General features: G+C 36.0%; 1 protein-coding gene across 4 annotated transcripts in view; it reads left to right on the top strand.

Annotated features, from left to right (window-relative positions):
• FSTL5 (follistatin like 5) overlaps window positions 1-18,914 on the top strand; it is a 335,945-nt gene that overhangs the window by 11,034 nt on the left and 305,997 nt on the right. For all 4 annotated transcript variants that reach the window (XM_030015397.1, XM_030015404.1, XM_030015388.1 and 1 more), the window contains one exon: window positions 16,600-16,735. In XM_030015397.1, coding sequence (XP_029871257.1) covers window positions 16,616-16,735 — 120 coding nt within the window. In that variant the 5' untranslated portion in view covers window positions 16,600-16,615. Of the gene's footprint in view, window positions 1-16,599; window positions 16,736-18,914 lie in introns of those variants that run through there.

Consider the following 18,914-nt stretch of genomic DNA (forward strand, 5'->3'; position numbering starts at 1 on the left):
AAAAAAGCTTTTCTGTGCTCCCAGACTGACTGAAAACGGGTATGGTTACATTTACATTAATATTATCATAGCAGGTTTGCATCAGTGAAAATATGAGGATAAATCAGACACCATATGTGCAGCTCCACACTTAATTACTAAAAGAACACTTCTGTAATGAAGATTATGGCATTGTTTTGAAATTTGTTTCCTCCTCTTTATGCTTGCATGCATGTTATATCTGGCCATCTGCAGGAAATATTATGAAATTAGAGTCAGTGGGCAACTCTAACAACAGAAGAATATTAATGGTAAAAATCTGTATTACTAAAGAAGGGTCCTAAATTACTGGTTGCTCACCAAGGGCTGTTATGACCCACAATGTCAATCTAACTGTTTTTTCTCTTACATAATGAAATTAAACAACAAAACTCCAAAACCTTGAACGCTACTTTAGAATGGATGTTACAATGTCAAGCTACATTAATGTCACGTAGTGAAAACAAAACTTCGCAGATGTTATCTGCAGGATGAAAATCTATCAATTCTGTCTAGATAATTCAGAGTGTCCCAACAGTAGATAAGTTTTCCATGTTGCTGTGGGATTCAGGGTCAAGTTTATAGTCACAACAATATAAGACAGATACCCATGTACTAAGCTTGCTTAAACAGCATTTCAATTATATTTTAAGCATGTTGATTTAAAGTTTATTGTGCTCACTTTGATCTAATAGGGCAAGTAAAGCTAAATAGATAAGTCCTTACTGGACTCTGATATCTATCAGGAAAACAAAAGGTAAAAGTATTAAACTATATTAATCCATCATTTTGCAGGCAGTCATTAAATGGAATTGGTGGAATGGTTTTAAAACATTCTTTGTCTAGTTGAAATGAAGATGCTTTTCCCATGTTGTGTGAAGGTATTGAGAAAGTAGGTGTCATGCACAAACCATGTAAATGGTATAATTACTTAACTATTTTACTTAAAGACCAGTTTAGACATCCTTTCATTTGTCCAGACCTAAAAGTGAAAACAAAGCTTCATTAAAATGCTAAGAAATATCAAGCAACATGTACTGGAATTAAGATTAGAAAATATTAGCAAAGCTTTCATTAAAAAAAAAATAAAAATCTGTGATTATAAGACTTAAATAGTACTATACTATAAAACAAAAAGTGAATTTTTAAAGGAGTACTAATTGATCTGTGTTTGAGCCGCTGCTATCCCTCCCATCCTGTTATATCCATTGATCAGTCTTTCCTTTCCTTCTGTTGACCAAGGGTGTTCATATGAGTGGGTGGTGAGCTGGACTAGGGAGCTGATCTGGCCAGAAATTAACCTTTTCCTCCACTGCCCTCTACCTCAACTGGTTATCAGTTGGAATCTCGTGGCCTAAGATCAGCTTAAGCTCTCATGGAACAAACCAGCTTTCTTCAAAATGATGTAAAAATAATTTGAACTAGTGTGTTACTGTGGACATATAGTAGGCTGTAAAAATAGTTGTCCAAGATAAAAGTTGAACAGAACAGCACAGTCCTATGACTTCAGCCACTGAGCTGCAGGTAACTACTCTCCCCCCGCCTCAGCCCCCAAGACACAGTTAATCTTTTCTGTCAGGGCTTCTGGTGGGATACTTTGTCCCTAGGGTATAAATTCAAGTGGGTGATGATAGCCTTATGGGAATGTTATTCTAGGAGGAGATTGCTGGAAAGCAAACAGTGTTATAGCTACATTTATCCTCCCAGGCATGTTTCTGATATCCCATTATGGTTAAAAAAAAAAAAAAAAAAGAAAAAAGAAAAAAGACAAAAAAGCAGCCGGAAGGTGCTGGCTTGCCTAGCTTTTTACAAAATGGTTCTTCTAGAGTAGTTTTTAGATATCCCCTTTCTAGATTTGCATCTACCTTAAGCTTTTAGAGTAGCCAAAACTGGGGCAAAATGTAGACCTGATCCAAGCTGTCTTTCATGGGTGATGTTCAAAGAAGTCAAGTAACTTTGGAAATAAGGGATAATTTTGGATTCTTTTAATGACATTACTCTCTTTTTCTAATATATATTGTGTATTATCATATTGTGCACTCAGAACTATGGAGAGCTTGGAGGCTGTAGTACTAATATGGACCATGAATAGAGAGCAGTACCTAGTGGCACCTCTCAAATTAGAGCTGAAGTTGTCAGTCAGGGCTGGCTTTAAGCATAGGAGGCTGCCCAAAGCAGCCAACTATTGGGGGAGAGCAGCAATGGCTCTGCTCTTGTTTTGTTTCCAAGTGTTCAACCCAGAAATTGCTGCAGTGCCAGCACTCAATGTTGACAATCCTTTACTAAGTGAGAAATCAGGGAACTTGAGCAGTATGCACTGCTACAAGGGATATCCTCTCTCCTTCCTTAGCATCATCCCCTTTCCCCTCATCTCCTGCCCCATGCCAATAAGAGGAAAAGTGAACCTGATTCTTCAGGATGGTGTCCTGCATTTACTGCCTTTATGCTTCTTTGGCACTCTCCTCTTCTTCCTGCTGGAACTTTCCATTCTTACAGGAGTAACTCAGTCCCAGGCCTTATTTTTGGAGGAGGCAAAGAGAGAAGACTTGACATTGGTTTGCCATCAGGTGTGATTTGAGATGATCTGCATGCTGTCTTGCTCTGGGGGATAGAAATTATTATCCCCTCTCTTCATTGAACATACAGATTGCCTCATTTACGCAATTGTACGCTTAAGTTGCAGGTGAGAAAGAAAGGTGATTTTTTCCTTCTATCTGTAGGCAGGGTAATCCTGCTTTTCTACCATGGGCCAAAATGAGAGATTGTGAGAATACAAGAATGATTACGTGAAACTGATTAATATGCAAGTGATTAATTAAAGACAAAAAAGAGGCTTTATTTCATCTGAATAGCCTCCATTGAGGCTCTTTTCTCTGCTTAGTAGTCACACAAGAGCTGCAAGAGTATGAATGTGATAGTTCTCAGATTGCATTACATGTTGCTGAACAAGATAAAAACCTTTTTTTCTGCATCTATAGTCTCCTGCAAAATAAATTTCAAAAAAGTCTTTTTCTGTTTTGATTAATCAGTGGTGGTTTGCAGAAAATCTCGTCTGGATAACAAGAAATATTTGAAATTGCTGAAGGGTAGGCATTCCCAGACCTTCAAAATACAGACAGAAGCAAGAGGAGCTTTCAATTCTAATTGTGTAGGGATGCTTACCTGAGTCAGCACTGAGGATGCATTCACGCTGACAGTAACTGATTCATCAATAAAGGGCCTGTGTGTAGCTGCAGTACTTGGACATTTGCCACGAATTGTCTGATTGGCATTTGTGCCTAAGCGGTGGGAATGTGATGTTCAGCAACATCTCCTGGCTCCTTTTCATAGGGTATTGTGCTTAACAGAGGTGTCCTAGATGATCCCAGAGTCTGTGTGGTTGACTCAGAAATTGGAAACAGTGTCAGGGTGGGATGAAAAAGGGAGCATAAACTTACATCTCAGGGAGGTGGGGTGATTACTCTTGAGGTTGTAGTTTCAGAGTGATAACTTGATGTCAGAAGAGAGATGGGATGCTGTTGCCTATACACATAGTTCATACCAGATGTGATATGGAGTGTCTGGTGATGGCTGCACCTAAGCCATCTGAGCTTTAATTTCTTGTTGAAATGTAATTTGTTTTTCTGTTAGGAGGCTCTTCTTAGTGTTTCCTGGCACTATAGATGGTCAAAACTTAGTTCCAGTCAATTTTACATTAACTTTTCCTTGTATTTTTATTGTGTAAATAAAACTGAAGATGTTCACCTTTTTGCCTTTCCAAAACAAATATATATACAAAATATTTAAAACTTTTTTTTTTTGTTCAACAAATGAACACAAAAATTTCTTGTTAATATATTATACAGTGGTGGTGGAGGAGAGACAAAATTCATTCCTTTCATGTACTGACCATTTCATCACCACATATAGGCTGCTCCTTACTTAGTTCTGTATTATCCCCATTCCATTCTTCTTAGAAATGACAATTTTTTTAGCTAATGAATTATTGAAAAATCTTATTTTACAATCCATTTTAGCTACAAGCTCATCAGGACATTGTAGGTTTTCTGGTTTACTGTCAGCTTTCCAGCATCCATTTGGAAGGTTTTTGTCTAGTAGATATATTAGAGCAGTATAAAACCCTTTGCAATAAAACTCTGTAAAATAGTGTAAGGCAGTTAAAACATAGCAGAAAATGGAGGTTCTGGTCCTAATGAATGGGATTGTGAGCATACAATAAGAGAAATGCATTGTTTTATTAGAAATAACTATGCAAAATTTAAAGAGGGCTGCAGTTGTTCAATGAAAAATTAATTTGATGTATAATGATGCACTAAATTTATGATAAATAGTAGAACGTAAAAGACCAAGTCAGCTGTCACAGTCAAAAAATTTTTTTTCATCAGGTATGGCAGTGCAGGGTGGGGTTTGTTTTGTTCTATAAAATCTCAGAACTGTATGTGTTTGCTTCATATTCTACTCAGTCTATTTATTTCATTTTATATAAAGATCCTTCTTTTATTCACTTGGAGTTTAACGTCCAAGTGAAGCAGCAAGGCTAGCAGACATCAGAGTTTCAATTCAAATTGGGGTCAAAGACATATCTTCAAACTTGTTCCCATAGTATTCCCAAAGAATGCAGCTAAGCTGACAGGTTCTGGACGCTCCCCCAAGTGATGGATCTAAAAAAGCTCCTAAATACAACACATTGTGCTTAGCAACCCAAGCCGGGTTTATAACTGACAGAACAAGTGCAATTTTCTGAATTTCTTTCTGACTATGCTGAATTCAGGCTCATGAAGAAAGTTGACCGTTGTGGCAGTTAAGAAGAAAGAGAGACAAGTCACTGCAAAGCAGGAAAAAAGAGAGGCAAGAAACTCCACAGCATTGAAGTTTAAAAAAAGAGAAAATGCCTATAAATATTTTAGCTATTCAAGTGCAGAACGCTTTCCTTTATTTGTATATTTCTGTGGATCTGTATGATTAGACACAGACTTTTTTTAAAGACAATCACGAGCAACTTTGGATTTCATTCATTTTAGTTAATGGAGTTATTTTAGAGTTTTGTTTCTGTCCTTGTGAACCTTCAATGTCACCAAGTCCTATAAATAGGGTAAAATTCTGGACCCAACATACTAAATGTGGATTTTAGAGTTGTCTTCATGTTTTCATTTAGGTCAGGATTTCATCTGTAGTTGACTTAATTATATTAACGCAGGCACTGGGGGAGAGCACTGGAGGGCAAATGTATTTTTGGTTCAATCCTGATAAGGACAGACTGCCCTCAGCTACAAAAAGTCCTTGTTTATTTAAATAGCTCCAACATTCATCGGTCCTTTTGGTTACTGATTGAACTGTGGTTCGATCCAATGATACCAAAATCCGCATGCATCTTTATGCTCTGCAGTTTGATGATTTGATATTTCCTATCAGTGTTTGTACTGTTGTGTATACTCCTCTCCATCACACCAGGGTGCATCTGTGTCTTCCTGCTAAGTGTTCGCCTGTGTTTAAGGAGACAGGGAGCTCATGGTTCCTTGCATATCATAGACTTTCCCATATCACATTTCTCCCTGATACGTCCTCTAGCTATCCTCCCATGCTACGAAGGCTGCTGAAACACTACTTCCCCTGTCCTAAACTACCTACTTTCTCTCTTTACATACTTGGGTTTTAGCACCTCGTTTCCTTCTTTAGTACTTTAAATTTTTTTGTTACTTCAAACCCCATTAGAGGTAAAACCCCCAAACTTGTCTATTCCAATCTTTGCCATCTTCCAGTCTTGAGCCACAGTCTCCAGGTGGGTTGACTTTAAACCAGCTGAGTTATTGAAAAATCCCTTTCACTGGGTAACAAAGATGGGACCCATCTCTGTTGGCTAGAGCACTTCAATAGAGCAAGTTTCATAGATGTAAAGGGATAAAATCATAATATTAACTAGAATACTTACTTAATAGAAAAAGATTCTCTAAATTATTATGAATAGTTTGAATTAATGGTAGGCATATCATGGTTTAGCTTTCATTCAAGGAGTTCAATAATACCAAGGCTTCAAGGTTTTTGTTGGTAACTAATGTTTTACCAAAACCCAGAATTTCCTTGAACAAAAGGGAGAAGTAGGGATGGTAGATTAGCATATCATAGCAAATATGGAGGAATTTTAGTCTTTAATTTAGCAGCTTACCTGTTTAAGAAAAAGTTGTATCTTGAGTGGCTATTTTGCCTTCTCTAGGATGACATATTTGCTCAAAAATACACTATGGAAGTGTCAACAGCTGCTGTTTCTTCTTACATCTAATTAATGTTTGCAGTATTTTATTTAAGACTACATAAAAAACTTGTTTATCTTTTCTAGCATGCACAGAGAACACAGTTACACAATGGTATGTTAGGTGTTAATTTACAAATTTTGTAAAATGTTAACAGTACCAAAATATTTGCCTGAGTTCTAAGCTGGCAGATTTTATATTTCTGATTTCATAACATAAAGCAGTTGAATTCCCATCGGTTCAGACACTGCCATGATGATAAACATTAATCCTCTAGGATATTGAGGAACCAGCTGTAACAAGCTTTCTTAATGAGGGGAACAAGAGATTGCCTTGCTGACAGCGTAACTTCTACAAACTAGCACTTGTATATATCCAGGATGGTAACACCACCATTTTCCTGAGGTTGAGATACTGAAGTCTTAGGAAAAAAATAGATCAACATGCACAACTCAGTTCTATTAAAAAAAAACTCCTCTGAGATATGTGAAATATAGTACCCTCATTTTGTTCTGCTTTCTATAATATTAAAGAAATTGTGAGATTGCAGTTGTGAGATCATGTGAAGAACATGATAAGAACGGTTTAAAATTGCCGTTTCTTGTTTCATTATAATAATTGAAACCTGGGTCACTGACACTAAGACATCTGGCGTCATCCTTTAAATAAATAAATATACTTAAAATGGTAAGATTAGAGCACGACATTAGCAGCAAAGTTTTCACCTAATAAGTGTCCCGTCTGTATCCACATTCCAGGTGTTTTGGCCTTTCAGAAATGCCTCCGGCACACTCAGGCCACTTGCGTCTGGGCTCATGAGAGCCACCTGTAAGCTGTTAGGCCCCATTCCGAAGAAGCCCTTCTAGAAAAGCCCGGGGCAGATGCATCTTGCTTGTATTCCCCCACAGACAATTGCTGCCCGGGCTTCTGTTGTTCTCTACCAGCACCTGACAGTGCAAGCAGCATGAGGGCAGGGAGAGGGAATAAGAGTAAAGGCAGGGAAAGGCTGGGCCTTGTGCTGGCTGCTCGCCATGGTGGTGCCCTCGGGGATACATCTCAGAGCCACCTGACGTGTTTGTAATGTCTACGCAAAGGCCAAGTGTGGTAGTACGGGACCAGGAGTGCAAGGGTCTGCACTCCACCTTCTGCTTGTGCAGCTTGATAGTTTTGCAATTTAAATTGGGAAAGGAGTGAGGGATAGTTGGACAGGAGTCAGCAGAAGGCAGGATTCATCTGGCACGGTGAGGGCTTTTCGTGAGATTTTAAAAAAATGTATTTCTCTGCTTGCGTGTTCCAGCACACGAGCTGTCAGCAGCATTGCTGGCTGTTCCAAAATGACTGCGCCAGCCTCTTTCGGTGGGTGAAGGATGAAGAGTGTGTGCCTCCGTAGTCAGGGGCTGTAGTGGCATAAAGTAGCTGCTGAGAGACAGAACAGATTGGTACACAGACGTATGAGCTGTTGGCTGCCATGGCAGTGCTGTGTTCCGCTGTTGCAAGCCCCAAGCCTGCTGTATGTAGTTAAGGTGACCTAACAACTCCGGTTCAGAGTGTGGTTGCCACTTCTGCAGGAAAACCGGAAGATGACAGCATGAAGTGTGCTATGCATGAAAGCTGGCAGCAGGTCCTGGGGGAGAGAGCTGCTGTCATGACACCATGATCTGCTTTCCATGTAGCATTTTAACGAGGACAAACTGCTAGATATGGATTATGGCTGCATTCATAGAGGGAATCTGATACCGTGATTACTTTGTAAGAACCCCGTTCTTGGTGCTATAGCACAGCCAGCTTGGAGATAAGATATCAGTTGTGAGGTTTTTGAGGACACGGACTACGTGTGAAGATATGGGGGCACTAGCATGTGGTGCAGTAGAAGCAGGCTAATGGGAGAAGACATACTTTTGGCTAAAACTTCTGCTACTTCTTCAAAGTTCATGTAATATAATCTCTATATAAAAAAATACCGTGTTTGCAGATGCCTTTCTGCCATGAAACCCTAATGGTAGATGAAAGCGTTTCAAGAAAGGGTAGTGGTGTATTCTTTCCTGGGAGGTATTTGCATCTATCAGTATATACAATGAAGTCTTCAAAGTCACAGGCAATGAAGCATGGTTTATATTTATTACTGTAGCTGTATTATAAACCTATTAATAACACTGAATATGTGGATAGAACTTATGTTCTTTTTCTGATCCACACAAAATAGACAATTAATTTTATTCTTTTTTTTTTTTTTTTTTGGATTAATAGTATGTAAAAGACAAAGACTGACATGTCCTGAGGGTATACAGTACTACTCTGTGATATGTTGAAAATGACCTTTTAAATAATGTCAGGTTAATATCTGAAGTGTCTCCTCTCTTAAAGGTAGGAGGAATGCAGTGATCTAACCGGTATTTGAGATTTCATTTATTATACTTTGTAGGTGCGTTAAGTTGATTAAATCAGTTTATTGGGGTGGAATGGTTGTATTTTCAAATGAGTTATGTCTCTGTTCTTAATGCCGAATATCCTGGCTAGTCACCATTTAGTAACACAGGACACGAGCCTAATAGCTGAGGAATTTTGGAAACAATTTCTTTGAAAGTGGAAAATTTCTTAATTTTAAATATATATACATTTTAAATTAGGGCATTCTTGTATTTAGGTATATATTTTCACTCTTCATATAAACTCTGGCTAAGCCAGCTTTCATTAATTAGTTTTTTGTTTTGTTTGTTTATACACTGGACTTATATATACACATTATCACATTTGGAACTGGTTGTGTATAATATATTTTTCAGTCTTCTCTCTTTGTGAAGACTACAGCATGAGGAGAGGTAAAATAGTGCTTAGTATATATTTGCTAAACTCTCATAAAAGCAACACCTCTCCTAGTCCAACAATTCCAAAGGAAGAGGCAGGCAGAGAACAAAATTTACATTACCAGTGAACTGCTGAGAAGACTTAGACAGCATAATAAACTTTGAGAGGAAGCACTCACCATGGTATTCTAGAATATGTTAATCATTATTAGATATTCATAAGGAAGGTGTCAGAACTGGAATTTAGTTTGTTTTCCACGAAATATTGAACATACAAGGGTGAAAAGTACCAGCAGGAGAGAAAAGGGAGATAGAGGCTCGCACTGAATTTTCTCAAGAATTGAAAGAAATTGTCTCCAACTCAGGGGTGACTAGCTTATCAACTGGGATAACTATGGCAATTCTGTGAACTTTTCATGTTGTTTTCTCGGGGGGGGAGGGGGGCAGGAGAATCACTGAAAAATATGTGAATTAATTAGTATAATACTTTTTACACACCCTTTAATGGAAATAATATTAGATAAGCAATATTTTTCCCTCACTGCCAAAATTTGTTGGTGGTGGCTTAGGAGCTGAATAAATGAACCAATTATTTTCAAAGCAGTTATTCCTTTCTTACTGAGTGTAATATTGTCATTAGTTTTAAGATAAAGCAGGCAATGTGCATCACACAGAGATACCATAAATATCTGTAATTTGTGCATGTGCATATTGAAGTATAATGTACAAGTCCTGATATGTATCAGTCTAATATGCCTTTGCTAACAGAAGAACGTACATTGAATTTACTAGTGATAGCTAAAGTTCAAAGAGGTTGGATATTCAGTTTATGTAAGACTGTCTACCTCAGAGTTTGGATGTGTGTTTGAATGCTATCCCCGTTGTTAATACTATTTGAGGGTTTGAGTGCAATAGAAGTATTGAAAGTTATTCAGCATCAACTGCCAGATTTGGAAACACAAAGAGTTTAATGCTGTAAAATCAATAGCCTAAGCTAAATAAAGAAGTAATATATAATTTTATGGTATTTTGCCCTTTTTTTAAATAAGTAAAATAGTGATTTAAGTATAACTGAGCATCTTGTAGCATAAACCACTTCTGAGACAGTCTGAAAGTTTTAAGGCTAGATTAGCCCCAGTTGCTCTACTGAGCAGACTATATTGTGTTTGATTGCATTGTACCAAATGTATTGAATGACTGCATTTTTAATCAAGAGTGTATACCAAGTAGAATTTTACCAAGTAGAACTTTCTTTAATGAAATAAAATATTTCATGTTTGTGCTTCATAAGTTTCAGTAGAAAACTGTGATTAAATCTTTCTTTGCAATTCTGGTTTGAACAGAGTATTTTTCCCCCATCCCAGTGATAAGGGTCAGCTTGAAAAATATATATACACTCGTAAGACAAGTAAATCACAACCAAGTGTTTCTATATGAATGGATGCAAACTGAATACATGAGTAAATATTGTTATAAAGAGGTTTTCAATATAATAATGATTTGGAAATTTTATGAAAAGAAGATGATAGAACAGTAACACAAGCTACAAATTATATGGAGCGGAACAGGTTACTTGCTTGAGGAATGACCTTATGGTCTCAATCCCCTTACCTAAATGAGGCAACTGAGGTGCCCTAAGGTATTCCATCTGCCAGTTCAGAAGGTACAGCTCTCCCAGCAGTGTTCCTCACCCAAGGGTTTTAAGGAACAAACTTGTCACAGAATAAAAGAATCCTCTTATGGATAATAATTTATCAAAAAGTTTCAGAACTGAAACAGAGAGAAGTCAATAGTGAGAAAACTGCAGTGTGCATCACATTCCTGAATGCTCTGGAAGTGGGCTGAAAAGTAAGATAACAGAGCTTTCTGAGAATCAGAAAGGAAAATCTAAATTTGATACTGAAGAACTTACTGTACAGTGAGAAATAAGGAATAACCATTATCTGTTCCATATCCTTCACTCTATCCCTCCTCAGCTTTTAAGGCAAATCTAAAGCTGACAGAGAATAATGCAGAGGAATGCCACAATATAGATCAGTTTAATGATAAAATAGCAGGTGAAACTCACTGTTAATAGAAGAACTGATGTCTATGAGGAATAAAACCCAGCATCCTAATTATTTACATGGGGGGGGGGGGGGGGGGGGGGGAGAAACATACCACACTTTAATTATTTACATGCAGTGAGTAGCTGTAAATTAGCTGTTTGTATTTATAGGACATAAGATATGGGAGTTATTGTTAATAGTTGTCTGAGAATTTCAGGTCAGTGTTTACTGACAGACAAATCATATATATACTAAAAGATGTGCTGGAATGTTTTTTATTTCTGTCTATATTTTAACCTATAAGTTATATAATAAATTATATAATATAAATGATTTTTACATAAATATAAATGCATAACATTATAAACCAGATTATTATAAAACATAGATTATTATAATTTGTATTATAAATTATACGCATATTACGTATTTTAGAGTATGATAAATACTGGGAAAGGAATATCAAATGACAAGGAAAATACCCTGCTAAGTGCTTGGTGCATCCCTGTCTTGAATACTGTGTTAGTCTCTGATTAAATTCCTTAAAAAAATATAATACAATGAGGAATGTACAGAGAAATAAACAGGAAAACTCAGAGGTACCAATTGGTCTCTGTTTGAAGAGAGAGTAAACAAAATAAATTAAATAAACTAATCAGATTTCCAAACACGATTATATGAATATAAAGAAGCAACACTCCTCACATTCACATTAACGTTATGGAAATAAAAATATACATAAATTGAAAAAGGAAGCAGACAAACTTAAGGAGCTGAAGTCCATCAGTGAATATTAGACAAAATGGCTATCTGCAGTTTCTAGCTCAGGCAGTAAGTGGACTCAGGGGAATATACTAACTTGTCTGTTCTCTCTGTGTTTCTGTACTTATCCTTTAAGCATCTACCATTGGCCACCAATTTAATAATAAGCACTTATTATACGGTATTTGCCTCTCTTTACAGTATCACAGCAGTGCTTAGTGCAATAAAGAATTGGAGCAAGGTTTTTGGAAATATAAGATACACTTTGATTAATAACTCCTAAATGACAGTTAAAAATAAACATACAGGATAAAGAACTTTTAAACATTAAAGGGGTGAAAATATAGGGTGGAACTACTTCTTGTTTCTGCAAGGGCTTAGAAATAACTTAAATAATTTTGGAAGACCAAAAGATGTCAGATGATACTCAACTGAGATCTCTAGAAAATGGCAGACTACAATGATATTAATCAACATGTAATTTACTATCTTGTCTTATCTTGAAATCCTTACAGGTATGTAAGAGCTGTATTCTAATATGTGGAGCTTATAGTTACTCAAGTATGTTGCATGAACAAACACATCACTGGAAAAATGGTAAAGGTCAGGAATGTATCTGCCTGACAATCTGATTTCACAACTTTCACAGCACAAGCTAATTCACTACTACTGCTTTCTGGGTGATGCCTCAGTGATGTGACAAACCCAGGAAGAAAAATATCTGTTCAAGAGCATTTCACTGAAATTGTCAAATATAATTGAATAACACTTGCTTATTTCTCGGAATGTTTCTTTCAAAGCTGGTCTCTCCTTTATCTTCTCTGGCTGTGCAGCTGCTTAATTCAGATCCTAAGTTTCAGTTTGTGGCAAGTTCCCTGAGAGACAGAAAGTGAGATTAATGCCTTATTTATCCTTGATTAAGGTGTACACACCTCCCCCATGCCCCCTTTCCAAAGTTCTCAGAAATAAATATACTATCTAGAAGATTAAAATAGAACTTTTTTTTCCAATTTTCCAAACTGTGATAGCAGAAAAATGCAAAAAAAACTAAGTTGCTTGTACTCAGGAGCTCTATATTTGTAGAACTCTTTAAAATATTTATTAAAATCTGTGTTAATAATGCTTAAAATCTTTGATTTTCAGCATTGTCCTGTGAAACATAGTTTTGATTATAAGATTTAACTGCATTAACCATTTTTTGACCCTGAAATTCCTTAACTCCACTTATCTGCAGTTCTTGTGAAAGACATATTATTTTATATAATATCCTGCACACATAATAAAAGCTTGCTAAGTAACTGAAGTCATTCATATATTCAAATTTGATCTGTGAAAAAATTTCTGACAGCTTAAAACTCATTATGTCCAAGATGAAACAAACAAAATATAAAAGTGAAAATAAAAGTAGTAATATAATAAAAAAACTTAAAAGTAACTGCTATACAAATATGTAATTCATTAAGTTAAATACATAGAAGAATGTTATCCAAACACTGAAACATCAAATTCTGTCAGGTTATAATTAATGAGTAAACAAGATCTAGATCAGTAATGCAAATCTGAGTTCAGAAATACATCATTTGGCCCCAGAGTGCATGGTATAAGCATCCTTTAAAAACAAAATTTCTGATTGTTTGATAATATAACCATTAAAAGAAATGTACAAAAATCCTTTACTTACCATTTGTGCTGTACCTCCAAATAGAAATAAACAGCAAGTTATTTTAGGTATCATGAATATATACAGTTGATACCTCATTTCTTTCTGTTTGCCTATACGCAGCAACAAAATCTGGAGTTGTAATGAAGCTTTGAAAATTCTTTTTTTATTCCTTCTCTTTAATTCAACTCTTTAATGATATAAGTCTTTCTTAAAATAAAGACTTAATAGCATTGTTTTAAGGAGAACTGTGCTTTTTGGTAGTAGTTTTAAAGTAAATAGCCACTTAAGTTATGCAATAACTTCAATAGAAAATTTATGATACTTTGAAAAAAATTTGATTTTTTAATTTTTTAAAAAGGCAAATAATAACTGCAGATACCCTACATACTTTGGGGATTTTAGGTGGCATCTGTCCAAAGAGCTGACTTCTTTAATTTACATTTTAAGTGTTCATCCAAGTAACAGGCAATGAAGTCAGAAACTGAGCATGTAATAATTTTCTCTTCTTTTGGACAAGTACAAAGGAGAAGCCTTTCAAGGTCAAAAAATCTTCAAAACTATAAGGACTCTATTCTTTTATACCACATGAGGCTAAAATATATGCAGCTTAGATGGGAGGGTGGTGGAATGTGGCTGCCCTTACTGTCTTCTGTGAAATGACTGTTCTCCAACCTAATTTTCATTGTACAGAGAGATATTCCACAAGTGCACAAAGGGGACAAAGGTTCAAGTGTGCATAGCTAGTTTTAGCATGCATAACTGCTAAACTAATCTGATTCTGACCTTGAAAGTCAACAGTAAACTATTTTCAAAAACTTTTTTTCAACAAACACAAATAAAGGGGTGTTTTCTTTGAGATTAAAAGTCAAGATTCTGATCTTTCTTATTTCTTTTTTTTTTTCTTTTCTTCTTTTTTTTTTTTTTTCCCCTTGTAATGGACTTATTGTTCCAATAACAGTGATACTGTGAACTAACACAGAGACAGTGAAGGAAAATGCCATTCCACGACATACTTTAATTCTCAGAGTTCTGAAATAATCTTTTCCGGTGTTTCAAGTCAGTGAGATAGATTTTTTTTTTGTAATAACCCCATAGTAAAGGTTGACCGGAACACCTGATTAGTAGTTCATTTTTGGTGGAAGTATGAGGGGAACCCAGGAAAACTTTTTCACTGTGTCACTTTTTATCACCACTTTAATATCCAGTTATGGAACAGGTGTAAAAGAACAAGCCTTAAGTTATTTATGTAAAATATCTCTCTGTAATAGAGGTCATTGTCTTTTTTTCAAATCATTCAGTGCTAAATATATTCTGCAAGAGATCTCCTAGGAGAGATACCTCTACTGTGTATATTAGAAAAGCTGGAGTACCAAAAAAGGTACTTGAAGTGGGAACTGTTGGAATAAGTAGTGATAAATGAGAAGAAATCTTAAATCTGATTAATAGGGAGACCCAGAAAGAGATTGGGTTTTGTGGAACAAAAGATAGGTGGTGTCAAAGTAGTATGGTATATTAATCTCAAGCTTGAGTTTGAGTTAAAAGTATGAAATCTATGCAGGCTGGTAAAAGTCAGCTGGAATGAGAATGAAACAGACAGCAACTGTTAAGTGGTTTTACCAAGTTTGGTAGACTAGTCCCCAAAGAAGGGTAGCAGACTTATGCAGGATTTGATTACTGAAACTGTGAATAGAGGTAAGGCTAGAGTCCATTTAATACCTTTGACATCTCCACAGGAATTAATTCTATGCAGTCCCTGCCTTCAGGTGACTGTGAGGACTACTGCTGTATGAAGACTGATAGGAGTCAAAACCACAGTTTGTGTAACAGTATTGCCAGGAGCATGACTGTAAATGATACAGGATAATAGGTGATCCCCAATTTGTTCACATTTTATGCTCAGCTGATTTTCTATAACAAAGGAAATGTTAGGCAAGACTTTAACATTCTGTACACACTCTGGGCTCTTAGGGCACACTTACAACATTTTGTACTTACTCATGTATATCTTTGCTCTTATTAGAGATTTCTATGTTAGCAGGGTAAGTGCATTAGAAGCAGGGTACAAAGGGAAAAAATCAACACTCATGCATAAGTCAGCCTGCATAGAAGTTGTTCATCTCTCCCCCATACTACAGGACTAAATAATATAGACTAAACAGAATGACTTGCACATGTCTCAAAGTGATTAGGATCAGTTTTCTGTGTTGTCTGTTTAGCATGATAGTTTCAACACAGATGCTGAATATCAGTAATAAATATGGAAAATCTCCAATAGGTACTGAAACCACTTAGAAAATGCACTTTTGTAGGTCCATTAGGAACCATGTAAGGAAACTCTCATGCCATATGTATCTATGAAATCTGTGAGTATAATTTGTTATAGGCCTTCCATATTTCTGATCTTATGTTTATGAAGTTATAATGTCTTTGTCCAATCAAAAGCAGCTCTGACACAGATTGTCTATGATTTTTTTCAGCATCTCCCGCAAGGATTTTCTCATAAATTTCAGAACATAATTTTGTCAAGGCCTTTAACATTAGAAACAGTTCTGTGCATTCTTCCAGATTGTCGTATATCTCCCTTTCTAATATCAGTATCTAATATCCTAATTTTAGTTCTAATGGGTCACACCTTAATGTATCACAGTAGCTGGATAATGTAGGACTAGCTCATCAAACCAGTCCAGTTTTGTCTGGAAAAATCAAGTTTTTTGTTCATTCAAATAGAAAGTAATTTTTTGGTAACCTGGTTTAAAATATACCAGAACGTTGCAATCAGCACAAACTAGGTTGTTACGATGACTGCAGGATGACAAACTTACGGACAGAGTGCAGATGAAAATGGACAAGATCTGTAACTGTGCATAATTGTATGCTGAACTACTACCTTTTTTTTTTCTTTTTCTTTTTGCTGTTGTGCCAGATGGATTACCTTATTTCAACTATATTTATTCAAGTCCACAAATGGAATATCAGTATTGTAAACTTTTATGATATGACTTGTGCCAAAATAATATTGCAGTCTGTCACTGAACATTTACATTTTATTTTGACAGAAACAGACCTGTAAAGATGTTTATGTGGTGGTCAACTGTTTTACTTGGATGCATTTTGCTGGGAGCAGACGGGTGGCCAGCCAAAGAAGGATACGACTTTAGGCCTTATCAGCCCCTAGTAAGATTACGCCACAAGGTACAGTTTATTCTCTAGCACTTCTGGTTTTTCTTTCATGACCAAGGGATAAATTACATGCCAGCCTTGTCTTGTTTGTGTTTATTGGAGTAATGTTCAGAAATTAACTTTTTCAATAAAGACACCTGCAAAAATATAGACTTGATTTGACAAGCAAACAGGAGCTGTTTTGATTTGAAAGCCCAGAAAACTTTCAAAGATAGCGAGCTAAGCTCTGTTCTAGTTTCACAAACTAGAGATTATGTGTATCAACAGAAACTCAGAGAGAGAGCCAGGAGAGGCTGCCTCTTAAAGCAACTGTCAGCATCTGTTTAAGGCAACAACATGTCCCAGTACTCACTGGATTTCAGACCAACCAGCAAACAGGGGAACTGCCTGTCAGAGCAGCATGGTGTTGAAGTTAATTGATCAACAAAAACTTCCCTGCGTGAGGTAGATATTCACAGTGCTCACTGAATTTAGGAGTTTTGAACTGTGGCATAATGCAGATGTTTCCTGAGATACTGGGTTTCCCAGCTTCAAGCACTATATCCCATTCAAATTTTGCCCACCTGCTACACCTTTGTCATGAATCCAGGAGTCCCAAAACAGTTCTCAGCTAACAAATCCTGCCCTTCTTCTGGTAGGTAAAAGGGAAACTGCTGTGATGGTTCTCTAAAACAAGGAAAAGGGCTGTAGTATCTCCATGGGCTGTCTGAAGCTAGCATAGATCTGATCAACTTCTTAGTTTCTTCTTGGTGTGGTAGTCATGGGAGCAACATCTGAGAAGCCATAGGGCCTACAATCAGGCCAACAAAGATGATAAAAAAACTTATCTTCCCCCTTCTTCTGAACCTGGGTGCTTCAACTAGAAAGCCTGAATTACAGTCAGAAACTCTAAATGTTAGTTTCCATTAATATTTCAAGATCTGGCTAGTTTAATATCTCAATATTTTTTATAAAATATGAAAGCTATTTCTTCTTGGTCCTCAGTTTGAAAAAAATCATCCAATATCATGTGATTCTTTCTCAGCATATAAAGAGGAAGAACTAATAACTGAGTTCTCAAACAAGCAAAATATTTGCCTATTAGCTAATTATTATATAGTATCTAGGTTAAATATAGAAAGTTTCTAACAGATGGAAAATAAAATATTAAAATTTACATTTCATTATAAAATTGTGCATCCTCTAGGGAATGTTGTTCAATCAGAATAAAGAATGCTTCAGGCCCCAGCCAAGTAAATACATAACTGTAAAAGCACGCAGGTGTTTACACTGAGTATTTTGCAAAATCAGAAACTTTGTCTCATCAGTTTACTTCTGTTTGTCAGCTTTAAACAATATACAGCAAAATAGCACAAGAAAAATACTTTGAAATCTAGAAGGAATGAGAGAGACTAGTAATGAAACTGTGGAAAGAACCACATGAGAGAGAAATCACACGTACCAAAAACCCCCAAAACATAACCATGAAGAATGTCAGAAGAATCAAGGGCAGGACATGAGGTATAATGAACATCATTTCTGAGATTTAGATGGTCTCTGACATCAGTGATTGTATGTGGAACTCATAGTATGTTGCTGTTCCTTAATAATACTTCTAATCCTCTGATAGCTCTCATATAATACTTGGAATAGGCCGTCATAAACATTTCAAGTTTAATATTGGGGAGATCACACACACACATATGCCTGTGTGCGCATACACATATATATACATATGAAAGGTAGAGAGACTTTTCCTCTATTTTTCATTCCTTAGATATCTTTGAAAAACATATAAAAATATGCATATATACAGAAAAGAAGCAAATCGCACATTCTGTAAATAGATTTTGTATTTTTAAAAGAAGATAACGATTAAAGGGAAAGAAAATGAATGCTAGGAAAAAAATATAAAGAAAAGGAAAAAGAATAATGAAAACATGAAATAAAAATTTATTCTGAAAAACAAAGAAAACATGGTGGGTTTTTTTTCTAGGCAATATGTCTAGATAAAAAATAGTTTAGTTTATAGTTCAGCTTTTGTTATTATGGATATGTTTAGTATAAAAAACCTAGGAATGCAAAACTTTCCTAAAGTCAATTTTTAAAACCAGTTCTGGCACAGATACACATATTCAAAACATGTAAATAATACGGTAAAGGAGACTTTCTGCTTCAATCAAACACTTAATGTATCAAGTGCTTAGATTAA

This window comes from Aquila chrysaetos, chromosome 1 (genome assembly GCF_900496995.4).
Source record: "Aquila chrysaetos chrysaetos chromosome 1, bAquChr1.4, whole genome shotgun sequence".
NCBI lineage: Eukaryota > Metazoa > Chordata > Aves > Accipitriformes > Accipitridae > Aquila > Aquila chrysaetos.